The sequence below is a fragment of the Camelina sativa genome, chromosome 6 (assembly GCF_030686135.1).
Source record: "Camelina sativa cultivar CO46 ecotype springtype chromosome 6, ASM3068613v1".
Taxonomy (NCBI): domain Eukaryota; kingdom Viridiplantae; phylum Streptophyta; class Magnoliopsida; order Brassicales; family Brassicaceae; genus Camelina; species Camelina sativa.
Genome location: NC_141885.1, coordinates 28,118,316 through 28,137,656, shown reverse-complemented (window position 1 = coordinate 28,137,656; position 19,341 = coordinate 28,118,316). Strand labels below are relative to the sequence as shown.

Sequence of the window (19,341 nt, the reverse complement as noted above, 5' to 3'; positions counted from 1 at the left end):
GAGTAGACCGATTAGGCAAAATCAAAGAAAAGTCGTCTCTTTCAAAATTAAATAAACACGTAGCAAATTTTTGAGGATGACTCGTCTTATACATTATTTCAGGGTAACATTAAAGAGGTGCAATCTTATAGAAAAGCTATAGATATATATAGTTGAACTATGATACCTTGTCACATGACTTCACACGTACTATGTCACGTGAACCGGATATTTATGAACTGAGTCACCCCACGGATCACCTACCAATGACTCGCTCGCCGGAATCGTTCTCAACGCTTTCCACACAATACTATTACATTTAAAACCAGACCCAAACGCCAACTGCCAAATCCGATCTCCTTTCTTGACGCGACACTTAGCCTCCACGTAAGCAAGTTCGTACCAGAGCGACGAGCTTGAAGTGTTTCCAAAGCGGTGCAAAGTCATACGAGACGGCTCAAGATCATACTCACTAAGTCCAAGACCTTTTTCAACCGCGTCAAGTAACGCTCTACCTCCGGCATGAATACAGAAATGCTCGAAACATAGTTTAAAATTCGGAACATATGGACTAACCTTTAAACGGAAAAGCTTGCTCTTTACCATGAAGAGAAGAAACCGGAGCTTTTCATATAAAGGCAGAACGAGCGGACCAAGTGCAGTTAGATTCGTCTTTAACGTGTCACCAGCAACAACTGTTAGTTCTTTAGAGAGTGAAACTCCAACGATACCTTTATCATCTTCTTTTTGGTCAGCACAAGTGTAATGTTTATCGCTAGCGCCTTTGTGAGTCCTTACGAGTTGAGTCAACTCGTAATTTGACCGGACTCGGTCTTGGCTCCGGTTGGAGAGCATAACCGCAGCCCCACCTACCCGAAATAGACAGTTAGGGACTAACATTGACCGGTCGTTGCCTCGATACATGCTTAAAGTCATGTTCTCCGTGCTAACAATGACTGCATAGGTATTAGGGTTTGCTTTAAGTAGATTTGTGGCGAGATCGACGGAGATTGCACCGGCGCTGCATCCCATACCGGAGAGATTGTAGGTTTTTACGTTAGTTTTGAGCTTGTACCGGTTTACGATCATGGACGAGAGTGATGGGTTAGGGTTAAACAAGCTGCAGTTTACAATGAAGATTCCGACTTCTCTCCGTTCGACTCCGGTTTTCTTGAATAGTGAGTTAAGAGCTCCAAAGATGACTAGTTCGGCTTCATGTCTAGCCTCGAACATTGATGGAGTTGGTGGAGAGGTTAACATGCAACGTGGGGCGTACGTATCCTCTCCTAAACCAGACCGGTTTAGTATCCTCGTCATGAAGTGGATTGTTTCATCGGTGTAGAGTTGAGCGCCTTTGGCCATGTTGAAGAACGTTTCGGATGAGAGTTTGCAAGAGTCCGTGGGTTGGTGACATGAGAAATCTACGAGGTAAACCGGTTTAGACCGGGTGGTTGAGTAGACATAGAAGAAGATGGATATGATGAGTAATTGATCTTGACCGGAAAAGAAGAGAAGAAGTTTTGGTGAAACTGAAGTAGATCAAGCTCAAAGAGAGACAAGAGGATAATAATGAGCAAAAGATGCTTGAAATCTGCCATTGCAATGAACATATGAGAAACAATTGGTCACTGGGTGGGTTCTAATTTATAAGCAATGTAATCACTAAATCAATATCTAGGATATGAACAGTGTTGGCGTTAAGTGCGTTTGTGCCGCGGAAAACGCGGTCTGCGTCTTATGTCTTATCTTTGCCGCAGGTTGTACAAATAGGTGAACGCACTTTTAAAAAATGGTCGTCTTTGTGCCTTTTGCAAAAAAGTTATTGTCGTACGTACGTACAAGACCACATGAAAAGAACCATTTCAAACAATGAAAATAAAAATTGTTTTGATCACGAGTTTAAAGTTATCTCAATTCACTATTTATATATTTTCACCATAGTAATTGTTAACATATTTATTACCAAACATGTATACCAATTATTTGTGGTATGATTGTTTTGCATAGATGCACCACACGGGTTGTACACTTACATAACATTAATTAATTAATTTCGCATGGAGTATTAGAAATTTAGAATCATGTGATCTTCCTCAAACTGATTTATGTAGTTAATTAATGAACCCAAAAGAGGAAAGTTGAAAAGAGAAAAGACTCTAAAGATAGATATAATTTATTACGGGTACAGTGCTTGGTTGGGGATTTGTCAGTCCATTTAAAATTGTAGTTGAAGTGGTCAGTGGCTGGCCAAGTTGGAGAAGTGGACCAATGACGAACAAATATTGAGACGGTGTACTCGTACGTTTCTGGTGTGTTAGTTGGGCCATTTAATTTATCAAAAAATACGTATAAAGTCACAATTATTTCGCAGCCGGATATTGTTGTATCCAATATACGTACGAACTCTCATTGTAATTGATAAAAAATAGATATGTAAGTAAATGCTATATATACGATATTTTCAACGCCTTGAACTGCTTCTACAGAGCGGGTCTCGGGCTCTTGAAGACCGACCGTCTCTAACACTATGCATGATGCTCATTCTCAGCATATGCATTTCGGAGATCCACGCAGAACAATATATGATAAGCTATGCACTTTCACCAATAGCTATTGTGCTTATGAAGATCCACATGTACAGAACTCTTGGATGTTACCCCATCGTTCATGTTCAAAACATCAAACCTAATTGGCTGTAACCACATTTATGTGGTTAGCACTAAGTCAGGATGCATTCAATATTTGTTATGCTGTATTTGTTCTGTGTGTTTCATTAGTTCTGATGTGCATTGATTGTATCGTTGTACTATTTGAGTCTATACTTTAACATTTTCGACTTTTCAAATATTTCCACCATAACTTCGTTTAAAGTTCCTCTCAACCAAAAACTCAAACAAGGGGATCCAGACTATTCGATCCTATAATTTGGAAAGGCATGACGTTCACCACTAGCCAAACACTCATGTACTCTCTTTAGTTTAGATTATGATTAAAGATTTTTTTGTTATCACTCAAATGTGATGGGAATAAAAAAGAAAGAAAGATGAACGGTAGATAAACTGTACTTAGCATTCAAATGTTCCCTGCTAACTGGTAATTAACTTAGAATTTTCTACATGACCAAAAGAAGAAGAAGGTTACTGTCAGATTTAATGTAATTCGACTTCTGATAGTGACAAAGTAAGTAGATGACTGACTCTTATCAATTATCATAGTGTAAGGGACCTACGAATATATTTCCTAGTTTTTATTCATTGATACCCAATAACTGTAATAAAGCATCTCAAATATAATGGACGAACGAGGATAAACTTGTATGGACCGTGCTTAGATTTTGCATTCACTATTTCAAAATTTTAAATGTCTCTTTGAATCTAATATATTTCATTATGACCACGACGAACAAAGTACCATTATTTTTTTTTTCTCTTTTTGAAAAATCTTTAAATATATGTTGCTGAAATCGATTTCTACTGTGGTATGGTGAAACATGACGAAAAAATGTCAAATAAAAACTCTGGTCGATAATACTAGTTTCACATCAATAAAAGCCTACTTTGAAAATTGAATGAATTATTCAAATGTTATCCAAAAGTTGGTTTATTACTCATATGTTATTAAACTCTGAAAATTACTCAAATATTTAGTGTCCTCGGTGTAATTACAATTTACCCCTTGGATTTAATTTTTCGATTTTGAGTAAAAAAATATAAAAAAATACACATCAGCAAGTTAAAATACATATCATTTTCGATTTTCCACGTCACTAAACAGTTTTTTTTTCCAGAATGGACAATTGTTTTTTCTTGTTTAGGTCAAAAGAGGAAAACAAACAGTTTTTTTGTTCATAGCCCAGAAAAAAAAGAAGACACCTCTCTCTCGTCGTCTCTCGTCCTCTCTCGTTGATTTTGTTGTCATTGTTTTTGAATGACTAAATGTTTCTTTTGAATTTGTTCTTCGGCTGTTTCGATCCAAAGGTACGTTTTTTCTCCTAAAAATCGTCAAAGTTGGATGCTTTTTGATGTTTAATCTATTAGGTATTGCTTCAAATCTCAATCGACTTTAGAAAGAGAAAAAAAAAAGTTGAACAGATTTGGCGTAGATCTTAATTTTGGTATTACCGATCTTAAATCTGCTCTAAAAATATTGTTTTTCTCTTCTAGGGTCTGATTCTGCAATAAATTTGGTATTTTTGATTCGGTTGATACTCTCTCTTTCTCTCTCTGCCCCAATTTTGAGTTTTTGATTCGTAACGTTTTGAAAACAGATGAGTGAAGAAGGGAACAAATACCATAAGCTGCAGCGACCTGCTCCTCGTCTTAACGAGAGGATTCTCTCATCCTTGTCAAGACGTTCTGTAGCTGCACATCCATGGCATGATCTTGAGATTGGTAAACAAAATCATATCTAATTCAGTTTTTTTTTTGCATGCTTTTTGTGTTTTGTATTTTGGGACTAATTCATAATTTATATGTAGGATCTGGAGCTCCAGAGATTTTCAACGTGGTAAGTTTCTTTTACTGTTTTGAGAATCTTGTTATGTGATGGATTCTTGAATTATTTTGTCTTTGGATGATGATGATGATGATTAGGTTGCAGAGATCACAAAAGGAAGCAAGGTCAAATATGAACTTGACAAAAAGACAGGACTTATCAAGTTTTGGTTATATATCAAGATCAATCGTTATTGTCATATATTATAATGGTTTTCTTACCGCAAAGTCAATAATATATTTGCATTATCTCTCATTCAGATTGATCGTATTATGTGCTCATCAAGTCAAATATTGGATTAATGCCTATGATTGATCAAATATTTCTCGTTTACTCTCTAATACTATACAATTCTTGGTCTGAACTTGTAAACTATTCAACCCTAATGCCTTTTATTCACAAATTTGATTGAGAAGGATTTTAAACTGAGACACTTTTGATGCCTGTTGATTAAAGTTTTGATTTTTATTGTCAATTGGTGATACAAGAAGTGCTTTTATTCTTTATCAATTGGGTTTTTGGAGAAGCAATATGAGCTGTGTGATTGGATTGATTTTATTTAAACTAGTTGTATTCTTCTCTTTTGTGAGCTTTGTGTCGTTTCATATTCTCAGTTAGTCTTTGCTGAACTTGTCGAATTGAAGATATTGGGGAGATTCTTGATGTGGACAGAACATTTTTGATTCACAGATTCTTGCAAACTCTTCAACCTTAATGCTTTTTTCACAGTTTTAGTTGAATAGTGATGACGAAGGTTTTTAAAGTGAGACACCTTTGGTTCTTGTTGCTTCAAGTTTTCAATTATATTGTCAATTGCGTTTTTGGGGAAGCAATATGAGTTGTGATTGAATTGAATAGCTCGATAAAGCTAGATTTTTTTAGACTGAGGATAGGTTTCTTGATTATTCCTAACAATGACATTAGCTATACATTTGGAGTCTAAATGTTGTTTTGAGGTTTTGGAATTTGCAAATATCTATTAATTAGTTTTTGGTTTGCTTATTACTGTTTGCTTTTGTTTTGCAGGTTATCTTATTCTTAGGTGGATGATTTGTGAAACTTTTCTAGGAGATAATTGTTTACATTTTATTTAAAAATGACAGCTTCAAGCGGCTCTGGTTTGGAAGGTGAGAAACATGACCTCAGTTCTGGTGATCACTTGAGATCCTCCATTTTTATGTTGATATATGTTTTCTTTGTATTTACTGATTTTGGAAATTTTATCTAGTTTCCATTTCTCTGTTTCCCTTTCTTTGAGTGTTTTACTTTTACGTTTTAAGTATAAATAAGGATGAGTTTGATTTGTCTATTCTCAAAGTTATGGCTGATTTACGGTTAAGTTACGACTGAGTTATATACTTCACACGGCTGAGTGATGAATTACGGAGTTATGAGATATTAGTACGTATTCTTCTTTCTTTCCTGGGTCTTTCGTTCTGTCATATTCCTAATAAATTATCTAATTAAAACGTCTCTCGATATCACAAAAAGTGTTGTTGGGAATCGCAAAAAATCACTAATTTTGTGCCTGCTCAGATCCACACATAAGAAATACATAAAATTAGCTTTTCTCACAATATATTATTCAAATTAATTAAAAATTTTGTAATATTTGTAAATATTTGTAAACGGCTGACTTATGAAATATTTGTAAATTAGAATTATTATAACTCAAAATTAAAATATAGAATGAAAAAATTGAATATTACAATCATTATAAGCAATAAAAAGTAGTAATTATAGACAAAGATTGATTTTTACACAGTCTAATCAGAATGTGTAAAACATTCAAAATATGACATTTAGGGGTTAGGGTTATGGTTAGGGTTTGAGGTTTAGGGATCATATTTCCAACATTATGGGTTTTAATATAACAGTTTGGTTTTGGTTATATTGTGTTTGGTTTAAGGTGGTAATTTGGATACACTAATATGATAACCATTTGAAAATTTAAAAATTTTTGAAATTACTTTTCGGTTATTTCCGGTTATGGGTCGGTTAGATGAATATATAACCATAAATAACCCAAATGTTATCCAAATTAGATAGATTAACTTAATATAACCGATAAATAACCGAATATAACCGTAATTAACCGAAAATAATGGAAAAAAATAGTTTCCGGTTCGGTTCGGTTTGGTCGGTTATTTAGTAATTCTAATTTGAAGGTTGACTGAGTTATGGTAAAGTTATGGCTGAGTTATGCAACAGATATATTAATTTATTATATACCCTCTCGAGAATACAAAAAGTGTTGTTGGGGAGACGCAAACAATAATTATGTTTATTGTTAAGAACCACACGCGTAATAAATGAGATTTTAGCGATTTTTATTTAAAAAGAATTCAAAATTTGAATTTGAATTTTCAAATTTTTCTTTTTTTAATAAAAGTATTTCTCAAACAATTGACTTATATGGCTGAGTTATCGACATAAACGGCTGACTTGTGAAATATGTGTAAATTAGAATTATTATAACTCAAAATTAAAATATAGAATGAAAAATGAATATTATAATCATTATAAGCAATCAAAAGTAATAATTATAGACAAAGATTGATTTTTACACAGTCTAATCAAAATGTGTAAAACATTCAAAACATGACATTTAGGGGTTAGGGTTAGGGTTTGCGGTTTAGGGTTCATATCTCCAACATTATGAGTTTTAATATAACAGTTTGGTTTTGGTTATATTGTATTTTGTTTAAGGTGGTAATTTGGATACACTAATATGATAACCATTTGAAAATTTAAAAATTTTTGAAATTATTTTTCGGTTATTTCCGGTTATGGGTCGATTAGATGAATATATAACCATAAATAATCCAAATGTTATCCAAATTAAGTCGATTAACTTAATATAACCGATAGCAAACCGAATATAACCGTAATTAACCGAAAATAATGGAAAAAATAGTTTCCGGTTCGGTTCGGTTTGGTCGGTTATTTAGTCATTCTAATTTGAGGGTTGGCTGAGTTATGGTAAAGTTATGGCTGAGTTATCGTTTAGGGTTTTCTCAATAATATGAAAACGTATTCTTCTTTCTTTCATGGGTCTTTTGTTCTGTCAGATTCCTAATAAGTATTAAAACGTCTCTCGATGTCACAAAAAGTGTTGTTAATGAAGCGCAAAAAATCACTAATTCTGTGCCTACTCAAATCCACACGCATAATAAATTCATAAAGTGAGCCTTTTATCACAAGATATTATTGCAAATAATTAATTAATTATTATTCGAATTTAGAATTTTATTTTCCTTAAGTATTTCTCCAACAATTGAATCTTAAAATTATTATAACTCAAAATTTAAATTTAGAATGAAAATATGTCTATTATTAGGTTAGTTGATGGTTTCCCGCCAAAATATCGCTTTACAGCTTAGTTATAATCATTACGGGAAAACGAAAGGTCATGTGACGGCTGAGTTAGAGTGAATTATGGCTGAGTTATCACAAGTAACAATCTGAAAGTAAATGGATTATATATATGACTTTACGGCTGAGTTATAATATTTACGGGAAAACGAAAGGTCATGTGACGGCTGAGTTATAGTGAGTTATGGCTGAGTTATCACAAAAAACAATTTGAAAGTAAATGAATGATATATATGACTTGACGGCTGAGTTATAATATTTACAAGAAAACAAAAGGTCTCGTCGATTCATGTTACGGCTGAGTTATTGTGTTTTATGGCTGAGTTATCACGAGAAACAATATGAAAGTAAATGGCTGATATATATGACTTTACGGCTGAGTTATAATATTTACGGGAAGACGAAAGGTCTCGTCGACTCCACTAGTTTCTGTACACTCTTTCGCCGAAAACTCTACACAGAGACGTAGCTGATCGGTTTTCCATAGCCCCAAAAAACATTGCAACTGTCGATCATTGGAGACAAAAACTGGTGAAGTATCATGCGCCATTAGTTTCAGTGCCTTGTTCGAGAACATGTAGCTCAGCTTTAGCTCATTACTAAACGCGTCCAATCCGTAGTCTTCAAGAACAAGCTTCACAAGTTTGTCGTGTGTTGTGCCTCCATCTATCTGCACAACTATACAACCTCTATCGTCGGTGTTAAATACATATCTCTGTGTTTTTACCCAATTACCGGAAACAACTAGAACCGGAACTGAATCCATGAAAGAAAAATGAAGAACAAGGTGAAGAACAATGTGAAGAAGAAGTAGAAAGAACTAGGTGAAGAAGAAGTATAAGAACAAGAGTCGAACGACGTTTCATATTTCTGGAGAAAAAAAAAGATGACATGGAATACTGACATTGATGTTGCGTCCGACATGGCAAGTCAGCCATCAAACAATTAATAACTCAGCCTATATAAAACTCAGCCACAACATGAAAAATATTACAGTAATTAAAAAAACATTACAGTAATTAAAAAGCAAAAAAATTGCTGCCAAATTCAGCCATATCGTTTAATAAGTCAGCTGTAACTGAATAACATTCTAGTAATTATTTTTTTGTTAATAAGTCAACCGTCAAATGGTTGAGTTGTATGATAAGTCAGCCTATCACGACTGAGTTGTATGATAAGTCAGTCTATTACGGTTGAGTTGTACGATAACTCAACCGTAACAGTTGCTCATAAGTCAGCCGTGTCGTAGTGATAACTCAGCCAAACTTTTGACAACTCAACCATCGGGTGAAAAGTTACCCGTAAGGACGGGCTATAACTCAACCAGATTTTAATAAGTCAGCCGTAAGGACGGTTGAGTTATAGCATAACTCAACCAAATTTTAATAAGTCAACCGTAAGGACGGTTGAGTTATAGCATAACTCAACCAGATTTTAATAAGTCAAATGTTTTTTTCCATAACTCATCCGCAACATTTATATGTAACGCATTACGGCTGAGTTATGGTTACACGTCAGCGATTTCTGACGTGGGGTCTGACGTGGCAATGACATTTTTCTAATAACGTTTTTTCCGATAACATAAAACAAGGGCATGCTGGGTATTTTGAAAATATTCAAAATATTCTAGTAATAAATCTTATTTTTTAAATTCGATAATATTACATAATTTGAATAACACTGGAGTAAATCACCTTTGTAAATTCTACGCACCGATGTTTCATTTATAATAAACATTTTGCAGAACGTGCGAAATTACTAGAGCGGAGGATGAATAGGTTCGTAAGAAGAATTGGAAAATAGTATAATTCATGCAACAACAAAAAAAAAACAAAAGCATAAACAAAAAAAATTCATGCAACAATCATTGTGATTAAATTTTCAACTTAATTTGCTTTTAGTTATTTGTTTCGAGAATCTCATGATATTAACCGACACTGCTTAAAGGAACTTAATTTTGATACTAGCCAGTCTAGTGGTCAAGTTGATAATATAAAGTATAAACCTTATATGATAGTATGATTTTTCTAACATTTGTTTACGAGAAGAAGACTCTTTAAATTTCGCTAATAGGAACAGAGAGGACTACTCTGTTTTGACTCTGTTGTTGTTGGAATAGAGAATGGTTCTGTATTTCCTATACAGAGGTATAGGGCTGTCAAATAGTCCATTTATGGATCATTCATCCATGAAGCGAGTTCAGTTGGACATTTTTTTATATGGATGGAAATTGGATAGTCTCAAATAGACAATGGTTCAAAAAATGTACATGTCCGTTAAAACTATTTCTAATTGGTCATGACTATGGACACCCCATTTTTATTTCTGTTATTTTTCACTTATAAAATCTGAATTTTATTTTTATTATCTTCTTTTATAAAAACTGAATTTTATTTTTGTTGTTATTCAATTATAAAATCTGAGTTTTATTTCTTTTATAAAATTGAAATTTTATTTTGTTGTTTCTTTTATAAAATCTAATTTTTTTTTTGTTGTTTCTCTTTTAAAATCATGAATTTGGTGGAAAAATTATAAAATTTCAATGGGAATCAAACTAATTATCAATCATAACTCTAAGGCAACATTAAAGCAAGCCCAAGAAATTAAAAAACCCCAAATTCTAACAAGTTTTTTCAATTTTCGTCACTTTCTCAAATTAAAAACCCTAAATCACTAAAACTCAAAACATTTCACCAAATTATGCAAAACAAGCTCCAATAATCATTACCCAAGGTTCACAAAGCCTAAAACAAGCATAATTTTAGCTAATAATCATGTACTCTATTAGAGTATATGAGTTTTCTCTAATATAATAGAACTCGGTTACATTTGTTTCCACTTCTGGATTGATTGGGTATAAATTTATCCCTATTTCAAACAACTAACACCTATAATCATATTTCACAATATTTTTTTACACTCTCAAAAAACACATAAAACAATAAAAGTGAGGTAAGAAAATTTTACCAAGGCAAAGAAGAGAGACGTGAACCCCAAGCATCTCGTCCTTTTTTTCCTTCATCTCGATTACTTGCAAAAGTTTTCTTGGTGGATTTGCTTAACTGAAACAATGGATGCTTACTCAGCCTCTGTACTGGTCCGATGTTTTTATTACCCGACGAAGCATCTAAAACAGCTTCGTTATCGTTTCTCTTCTTCACGTTCCAAAACTCTTCTTCATTGTCAGCCTCTAACCTACAGAGAGTAGCCACTCTCAAGAACTTAGGGTTATTATTGTTGGGTTTCTCAGGGCTTAATATCTCAGAGTGTTGTGATTCCCATTCTTCTGATGGATCAGATGTTTGTTTCTCTAGCCACCTTGCTTTGGCGTCTGCGTTTTCCCTCTCTTTGAGGTTCATTAAGATTAAAGTCTTTAGAAAGTTCATCACTTGCACCGCATGGATCAGTGCAGTTAAAGGATCTGCCATCTACAATATCATTAACATGTTCATGAGAATCAAAAGCTATAAGCAAAGTATAACAAAGCCTTCGTTAAAAGAAATATTACTGACTTGAGTCATGTTTGGGGCAAAGACCATGGCTACATTGCGAGCATTCATTTTGTTGAACTGTTCATGCTCCACGACATCAGCCATTAGACCGATGGCCCAGTCGAGAAGCGCAGATTCAACCGGAGGAAGTAGAGTCACAAGCCGGCTACAATCATCCTCTGTGTTACACCTCATTACTTGCTCTGGTGTCAACACATCAAGCACTCCTGTAGGTAACTCTCTAAACCAAGCCTGATTCAATCCAAAAACCGAAGTTTTTTATCAACTTCTTTGAACTTAAAATGTCATATAAACTAAGTAAATATAGTTTCTTAACACACCTTTATTAAACCCGCCAAGCAATGAACGTCAATTCCACGTGGTATCACACCGCGGTTTAGCTGCCTCCGGACATGCTCTTCTTTGCCGTTGTCTGGATTTATTCGGAATATTCCTTCTGCCTTAAGGTAACAAACAATCACACTTATAAAAAAAAACAATCCAAAAAATCTAAAAAACACATTTTAGCATGAACTCTTCTAATTCCAGAATAATCCAAAAGTTTCACAAAACAGAAAAGGGTGGAGACTTTACTCTAAGACCTCCTTCAGTGTATAGACGTTTTTGCATCCTGAGGAGGATTGTTGGGACACTGTTTCCTCTGTCGTCGTATGAGCATTGCATTGACTTCGCCGATACTCCAAATACACTTACACTGGCAAAAAAAAAAAATACTTATAAAGACAAACTAGTCTGGTTTAAACCAATAAGTTTGATTATGTAAAAACCCATATTTTACTCTTATATAAATGAATCAAGAGAAACACATAAGCTCAATCATTAATTAGAAATTAAAAACCGATCGTGATATAGTAACCAACTTAGTAAAACGACCTCACAAGTCTTAATCAGAATTAATCAGTCTTTTACTTCACAAGTCCATCATCCACGGAAAAGTCGATTTTATAAACAAAAATTCTTAATATCAAAGTTGTTGTGTAATCGTGGTAGAGCCCAAATTATTCTAATCAAGTTTAGAGCCCCATGAGTCACTCAAACACCACTCCTTCAGGCCATAAGTTGTTTAAAGACCAATCTTTATGTCTAAATAGTTTCATACTGTTTTTTTAACCAAAAGGTTAGAAACTTAATTGTTTTCATATTGTTTGTGTGGGCTAGAATAAAATGGGTCTTGAATATATAGATCTTTTATATAGAAAAACAAAAAGAGAATCTTCTTCTGTGAGGAAACGAGAGTGTCGTAATCATGCATTTAAATCCAAACAAGCAACCATCTTAATGATTCTATCCAACACAGTAACATGCCATACAGATTTCCAGCTATGAAATATATTTATTTAATTCCTCCTATCTTACTAATTTATTCAAGAGCAAAAAAAAACATGCAATAATACTGTACCCCTCATTCATAACCTCACAATTAATATTTAAACTATACTTATACGTCTTGGTAATAGTAATTAATTGATTATTTAATAATAGACCTGGCGCTAGGAGCTCGAGGAGGAACCTCCGGTTCAAGTTCAGAAGGAAGACCGAGAAAACCATTAAACCGGTCAAAAGTCACGTGACTAATGTGCTTAACCTCCGTCGGCCAACCTATATCCATAGACGACGCTGCCGCCAAGTCATCGTCCCTTCTCTCCATGGTGCACGACATCACCAGCGACTTCCTTAGAACCGCCGCAAGGAGGTCTACGATAGTTAGCTGACCCGACCCCGCGGATCCGTTCCCGGATCTTGACGCGTGTGAGCTCAACGGCGTCGAAACGTCGTAGTAGTCTGTGCTCGTAGTGCTATGTTCTTCTTCTTCGTACTCGTCTTCATAGTTCTTGTGGATGTTCTCGTATATGTCTGGACCGGGTCGGCTCGGTTTAAACCCGATAGTTCCTGTGGATTTGGACCGGGAGAAGTTTGTCATCCTTTGTTTTCTTGTAAGGGAGAAATATGAGAGAATGTAATGTTAATTGTAGAGTTAAGAAGAAGAAGAAGAAGCTTTGAATGTGAGAGAAAGAAAAAGAGATAGAGAGATATAAGAGTTTGTTTGGTGAGAAAGAAGGAAAAATTTTACAGATATAATTGCGTGGAAACAAAGGGACGATTCTTTCTATTTTATTTTTCTCACTATGTTTTCTTTTTTGGGATCTGTGTTTAGTGGATAGGGAGAAAGAGTGACGGAGACGTAAATGAAAATGATACTCAACTTGTATGAAGTAAAATTACTGCGGTGAAAATAAATTAAAAAATAGTTTAAAGATAAATAGAAATTTCTCATGATAAGATTAGGGTATACTATAGTACTAGTTTAGTAGTCGGCTCGTGACGCTGCCTAGGAGATGATTAGATGAGATGGGTGACAACTGACAAGTAAGAATGGGGGACATACGAGTCAGTGTTATTTTTTGGAGCTTTCTTTGATTTTTGTTTTATATTGACATTGACATTTTTAAGGGGTCGGTCATAAGTAATTTGTTTTCTAACGCTCGAGCGCCTCTGCGAGTCATGTTAGAATTAGGATTCTTCCCTCTCGTTTTTTTTTTTTTTTTCCCAATTAGAACGTATATAGTTATATAGTATATGGTATACAAGTTTTTTTTTTTTTTGTTCGATTGATTATGAATTAAAGCATCATTAATGATTAAACCTATACGACGTCGTTGTTAAGTGGGGGCGACGATATGTAACTCGACATCACAAAAGAAGACTTCGCTGTAGTGTCTTGGCTATTTTTTGTTTTCGGAATACGTTATCACATGGTTACATGTGCATTGGTTCTTTGGTTCTTTTATCATGTCAAATACACTACAAAACATTTGGTATCGTATTGATTCTAACTTTTCATGATCCGCTAAGTTAAATTATACTGTGTGATGGAAAAAAATTAAAAAATAAGCTTTGTGTTTTCATACATTCTACAACATATTTTATAATAATACTCATATAGAGGTAGCTCAAGTCGTGCTTCTATATATAGTTCAAGATTAATAAAAACAAACGCGTTATTTATTTGCTTAGTTGTAGATTATTGTGAAACGATCGTGCTGTGTTTATTCGATATCATCATTATTGGTATAATATTTTTCTTTTCATAATTAGACTACTAAATCCTAATACAACAATTCTTGTTTCTCATTTTAAATGATAAACTAGTCATCGTTTTCGATTTTAATTTATATAGTATAGGTTATGAATGATTGCTTTCTTCTCCAAAGTCCAATCCAGCTGCTCATTTATTATCAAGAGGCTACAATTATATAGTTTAGAGCTTAATTAATTGCGCCGTAGAAGATACACAGTATTAGTATTCTTTTGGTTAGAAAATAAAATAAAATTCGAGAGCATATAGTTAACAATTCGCATTAAATGAGCAGTGGTTCACGTGATGTCTTCTGTTTCAATTCATCGCGTTTGCCGTACGATGAAGACATTATAACAAACAATCTGACGCTTCACGTGATGGCTCCTACGTATAAGGAAGGAATTAGTAGTTTATTACCCTAATCTTCCTACTCTATATAGTTTTGATGCTATCTTCTCTTTAATTAGTCTTACTACTACATCAGTACATATTACAACTAAAAATCAAAATTTATTTCCTTACGGCATCTTTAGGTGGTGTTTTGTAAAGAGTTGCTCTTGATTAAAAAATTAAAAAATATTAAAAATGTATCTGAAGAAAGAGAAACTAAAAAAACGTTTCTTCTTTAAGATCTTTAAAAACTGACCGAGCAACGTTGTTCTTTTTTTCTTTCTTTTTTATTGGTTAACTCATCTTTTATTAATAAAATATTAAATATTTAATTTTAAGCAATTGGAATAAGTTGCTTATGGCTAAATATGGTCTTAACCGGATTTAATACCTCTACTGGTTTTTCACTTCTCAGCGTGTGTTACCTTGTTAATTGTCACATTTACAATATAAAATTTTAAATTTAGCATAAAGTTTCTTTAGGAAAAGCAACAGTGCAGTTTTTGTTTTTGTGATTATTTAAAAAATGTTTTAATTATTCCCGTCGAGGCGGACAAATGTTTGCCACTTAAAAAACTTTTTAACTTTTAAAAGCAATATCTAAAATGTTAAATGTCATTAAACAACCGCATCTCAACATTGCAATATATATATATATATATATATATATATATATATATTGTGTCAGAAATTATTGCAGTAAGATGAGATCCACATTAATACTCACTATAACATATAATGTTATACAAAATTTGCATTCAAATAAATACATTTGTATTTTTGATATTTTTTCTTTTCCAAAACATCTACTATTGAAAAACAGAATGCAGTGATATATATCCAAATATCTACAATACTCGCTAACCATCTGTGTTATTTCATGTACAGTCGTTTTAATATAAGTTATAAGAATATTTGTACAAATAATTGTGATCGATATGTGTATATTTAGGAAGCTAAGGTATATCTAAGGTTATTGGTCAAAGAGATCAAATTATAGCACTATAACAGGGAAATAAAATATTGAGATGGTTAGTGGAGTTATAAAAAATGCATGCGCGGAATCTATGAGCAAAGATGGCTTTGATACTTAGCGACAAATAAAACATGTATGCTGATGGGTTTAGTCATTTTAATGATAAAAGCCAAAATGTAACTAATAAAATACTATCATTTATATTTTGTTTGTTGTAATCATTCCATTTTTAAGTTAGGATGCCAATATAAGAAACAAAAGCTTAGATAGTAAACAAGCGCTAATATAACAAACATTAATTAAATTATGGCCAGATCAGTGAATTTTTTGTATATAAGATCGAAAAACATATTCGACAAAACTTTGTCGTAATCGCCTGTTTTTATAATAGTACTTTTTGGATACAATATTATCTATTTTTTCAATAACCCAAATCAGTGACTTTCTTATAGCTAGTGTGAATATTGAATGATCCAAAATGAAAAGAAAGATTTTAGCTTTAACCAAAAAATAAGTAAGAAAAAACATAATAAAATATAGGTAAAGTGTATATGTGTATGCTGAAATTATCACATGATTCCAACAATCCAACAACTCCAAAAAACGCCGGTCCAAATGTTTCGACTGCACTGCATGCTTCTCGCATAAGCAAAAGTATAAAATATTTTAAATAAAAATATTTTTATTTTTATAAACAACAATGTAACAACATACACGTACGCAATGTATGTATAGATAACGGATTATAAACAACAATCATACGCAATGTATGTATAGAAAACGGATTTTAATAAATATGTAATTTATATATAGAAAGTGATATTGACACATATTCGTATGATTGTTTAATAATGTTAGCTTCAAAGTTACTCTTTGGTTCTTAAATTGTTTCGTCACTAGATTTTAGGTGTTGTGGCAACGACTTTAACCGAAACCACACCAACTATAGTGTCTACTGTCTAGAGAAGACAAGTGGCCTTTTCAGTGTTTCGTTTGATTTAATCCTTAAGCTACAACTGACCAATTATAATACTCATGCTTTCAATATTTCTAATTCAATTATTATAAATTCAGAAAAAAAAAAAAAAAAAAAAAACCCAAAATCTAATCAGATCCTACCCGTACCTGACTAGGAAATTCATACAAAAATTGTGCGTATTATAGTAATATTTTCTTAGTGGAAATTGTGGTCTCAAATTGTTGTGTTTATGAATATCAATCGTGTTTATCGAAAAGTTCAAACTTAAATTGTAGATATGATATTTCTGGAAGTTGGTTCACTGAGAATTAGGCCTAGAAACGGGTTGACATTGGACCCATTTCGGCCTTTGTACACAGAATAAGATTTACATTTGTAAACGAAACGACACACTGGGCTTAAACGTATTGGGCTAGTTATCTAGGCTCTGGCACAGATATTATAGATCAATTGAACGCTTCAACATTTATATATGTGTGGCTAAATTATCTAAGGTTCGTACATGTTTGACCTCATGTCCTGATGATTTTAATTTCAACGTTAACGACAATTTTTTTTTTCTAAAACAAAAATTTTTAATCTACGAATTAATAAAAAAAAAATTGAAAGGGAATATTGTGTCATTTTACTCAACTAAAGAGTATGTTTGATTGGCGGATTTAAATATATATTTTTTAAGACCACATGTCACTATTTAAACTACTGACAAGAAATATATTAATATACTAAAACGAATAACCGTTGACCATTGGACATAAATCCAAACGTAGAGTTCTTAAAACATACGCTATGATATCACATGAAGGTAAATTATTAGTACCCCATTTTTTTTTTTTAGCAAAAATTCTACAGAAAATAGTATAGATGTTACTTTCTTCTCTACCGTTCTTCATATTTGTCGACCTCTAATGTTAGTCTTGACTTTTATTTAAAATACAAAAAAAAATCATAATATATGTGAATTAAAATTAAAACAAGTGCGATGTTGTTGGACTAACTTTAAGTCGGTTCAATATTTTAGTGCGGCCTAATTGGATGGTTTATTCCGACTTATTATTTAATTCAATTCCCCATTTACATTTATTTTATTTCTTTGTAATTGTACATGTTAGAAAATTTGACATATTATAAAATTCAACTATGGTTCGGCGTTTGGACAATTACTGATGTAAAATTAATCTGTATATTTCCTAATATCTGCGGATACAAACAAATGGTTAATTCTAAAACGTTTAATGGTTTTAATTTTGGTTATACTAATTTATTTCGAGCTTTATCTGTCAAAATAAATTCAAAGATAATCTGCCTCTTACCTACTTGATAGTAATGTTTGTGTTAAGTCTCGTTATAGACGTCGCTTTACCAATTAATTACCAATAGTATAATTTAATTTTATGATTGGATTTAGTGGCACACTAATTTTAGCTAGGAACCACAAAATCAAGCAGAAATAGTAGAGATGAAGGATATGATACGATAACCTCTTTTTTAAAACGAAGTAAAAACACAATCACAGATAATTAATACTGTAAGATTTAGATATAATTTCTACATAATATTAATTTCAATGCAAATTATCTTTCCACAAAGACGAAGAAGGAAAGGTTGTAGATAGAACTATTTTAATTGATACTGTACTATCTTGAAGGATAAGACACATTATTATTATTATTATTTTTTGCTAACAGCATAACTTTTTAATGTCGAAAAATGAACACTTTTCCTGAAAAAGCGTTGATAATTAATTTGAAAAAAAAATAATAATTTAGAAGGATGTACAAAAGAATTCCAATTTCGAGAAAAAGCTGTAATCACGCCGTGTGTTTAATCGCAGATAAATTACATTTAAAAGCACTCTACTCTACGGTCGTGATCTTGCCACGTAGGATAATGTACTCCGACGACCAGGTCGCATTATAAGATGTCGTGAGAATCGTACGTGTAAAAACCTCGTCGTAGTTACATCCAATAATAATAAGCCACATGTGGTAACAAATCCACCCTTCTTTTATTTTTTTTTTCTTTTTTTGAACTCATATTAACTTTATTCAAATATATTATAAATTTAAATAAGGAAACGGCAAAAAAAATACTCAGAAAGTGACAAAAGACAAAACATTTAAAGGAAAAAAGGGAAGCGTCAAAAGAACTTGTACTACTATCATATAATAAGAAAAGAAAAAGACATAAGGACAAATAAAAAATTTGTTTATCCAACTCATATTGGTACGTTGAACCCAAAAAAAACTCATATTGATATGTAAAACTGATTTCTTAGATGCTTTTACCCCTAATAACATAGTCAAAATAACTAAATTTAATGGTTTTACGTATCTATATATTCCAATGTATACTTTCTAAAACATTTGTATAATTGCCAAAATACAAAAAAAAAAAAAAAAAAAAAAATCAGTAAGAAGCCAATCTCAATATCTTGTCCATACAGTTCTTTTTTTCGGATATAATTTTATAGATTATTTTACTTAAAAAGTAATTTATATCATTATATTTTCTTAAGTAGATATTTGTGTAGATAATATTTATATGCACAATTATA

General features: G+C 32.6%; 1 protein-coding gene and 1 pseudogene across 2 annotated transcripts; both read right to left on the bottom strand.

Annotated features, from left to right (window-relative positions):
- Positions 1-21: 21 nt before the first annotated feature.
- LOC104793652 (3-ketoacyl-CoA synthase 13 pseudogene) lies at positions 22-1,728 on the bottom strand (annotated as a pseudogene). Its single transcript, XR_015560107.1, has one exon. The product of XR_015560107.1 is annotated as a 3-ketoacyl-CoA synthase 13 pseudogene (transcript).
- An 8,879-nt stretch (positions 1,729-10,607) lies between these two features.
- On the bottom strand, positions 10,608-13,618 carry LOC104793649 (rho GTPase-activating protein 3). Its single transcript, XM_010520047.3, has 5 exons — positions 12,845-13,618; positions 11,934-12,054; positions 11,681-11,800; positions 11,361-11,591; positions 10,608-11,276 (listed from the first exon to the last, which is right to left on the bottom strand). Exons 1-5 carry the CDS (start codon positions 13,279-13,281, stop codon positions 10,812-10,814), a joined length of 1,374 nt encoding a protein of 457 aa, XP_010518349.2. The 5' UTR covers positions 13,282-13,618; the 3' UTR covers positions 10,608-10,811.
- Positions 13,619-19,341: the final 5,723 nt, after the last annotated feature.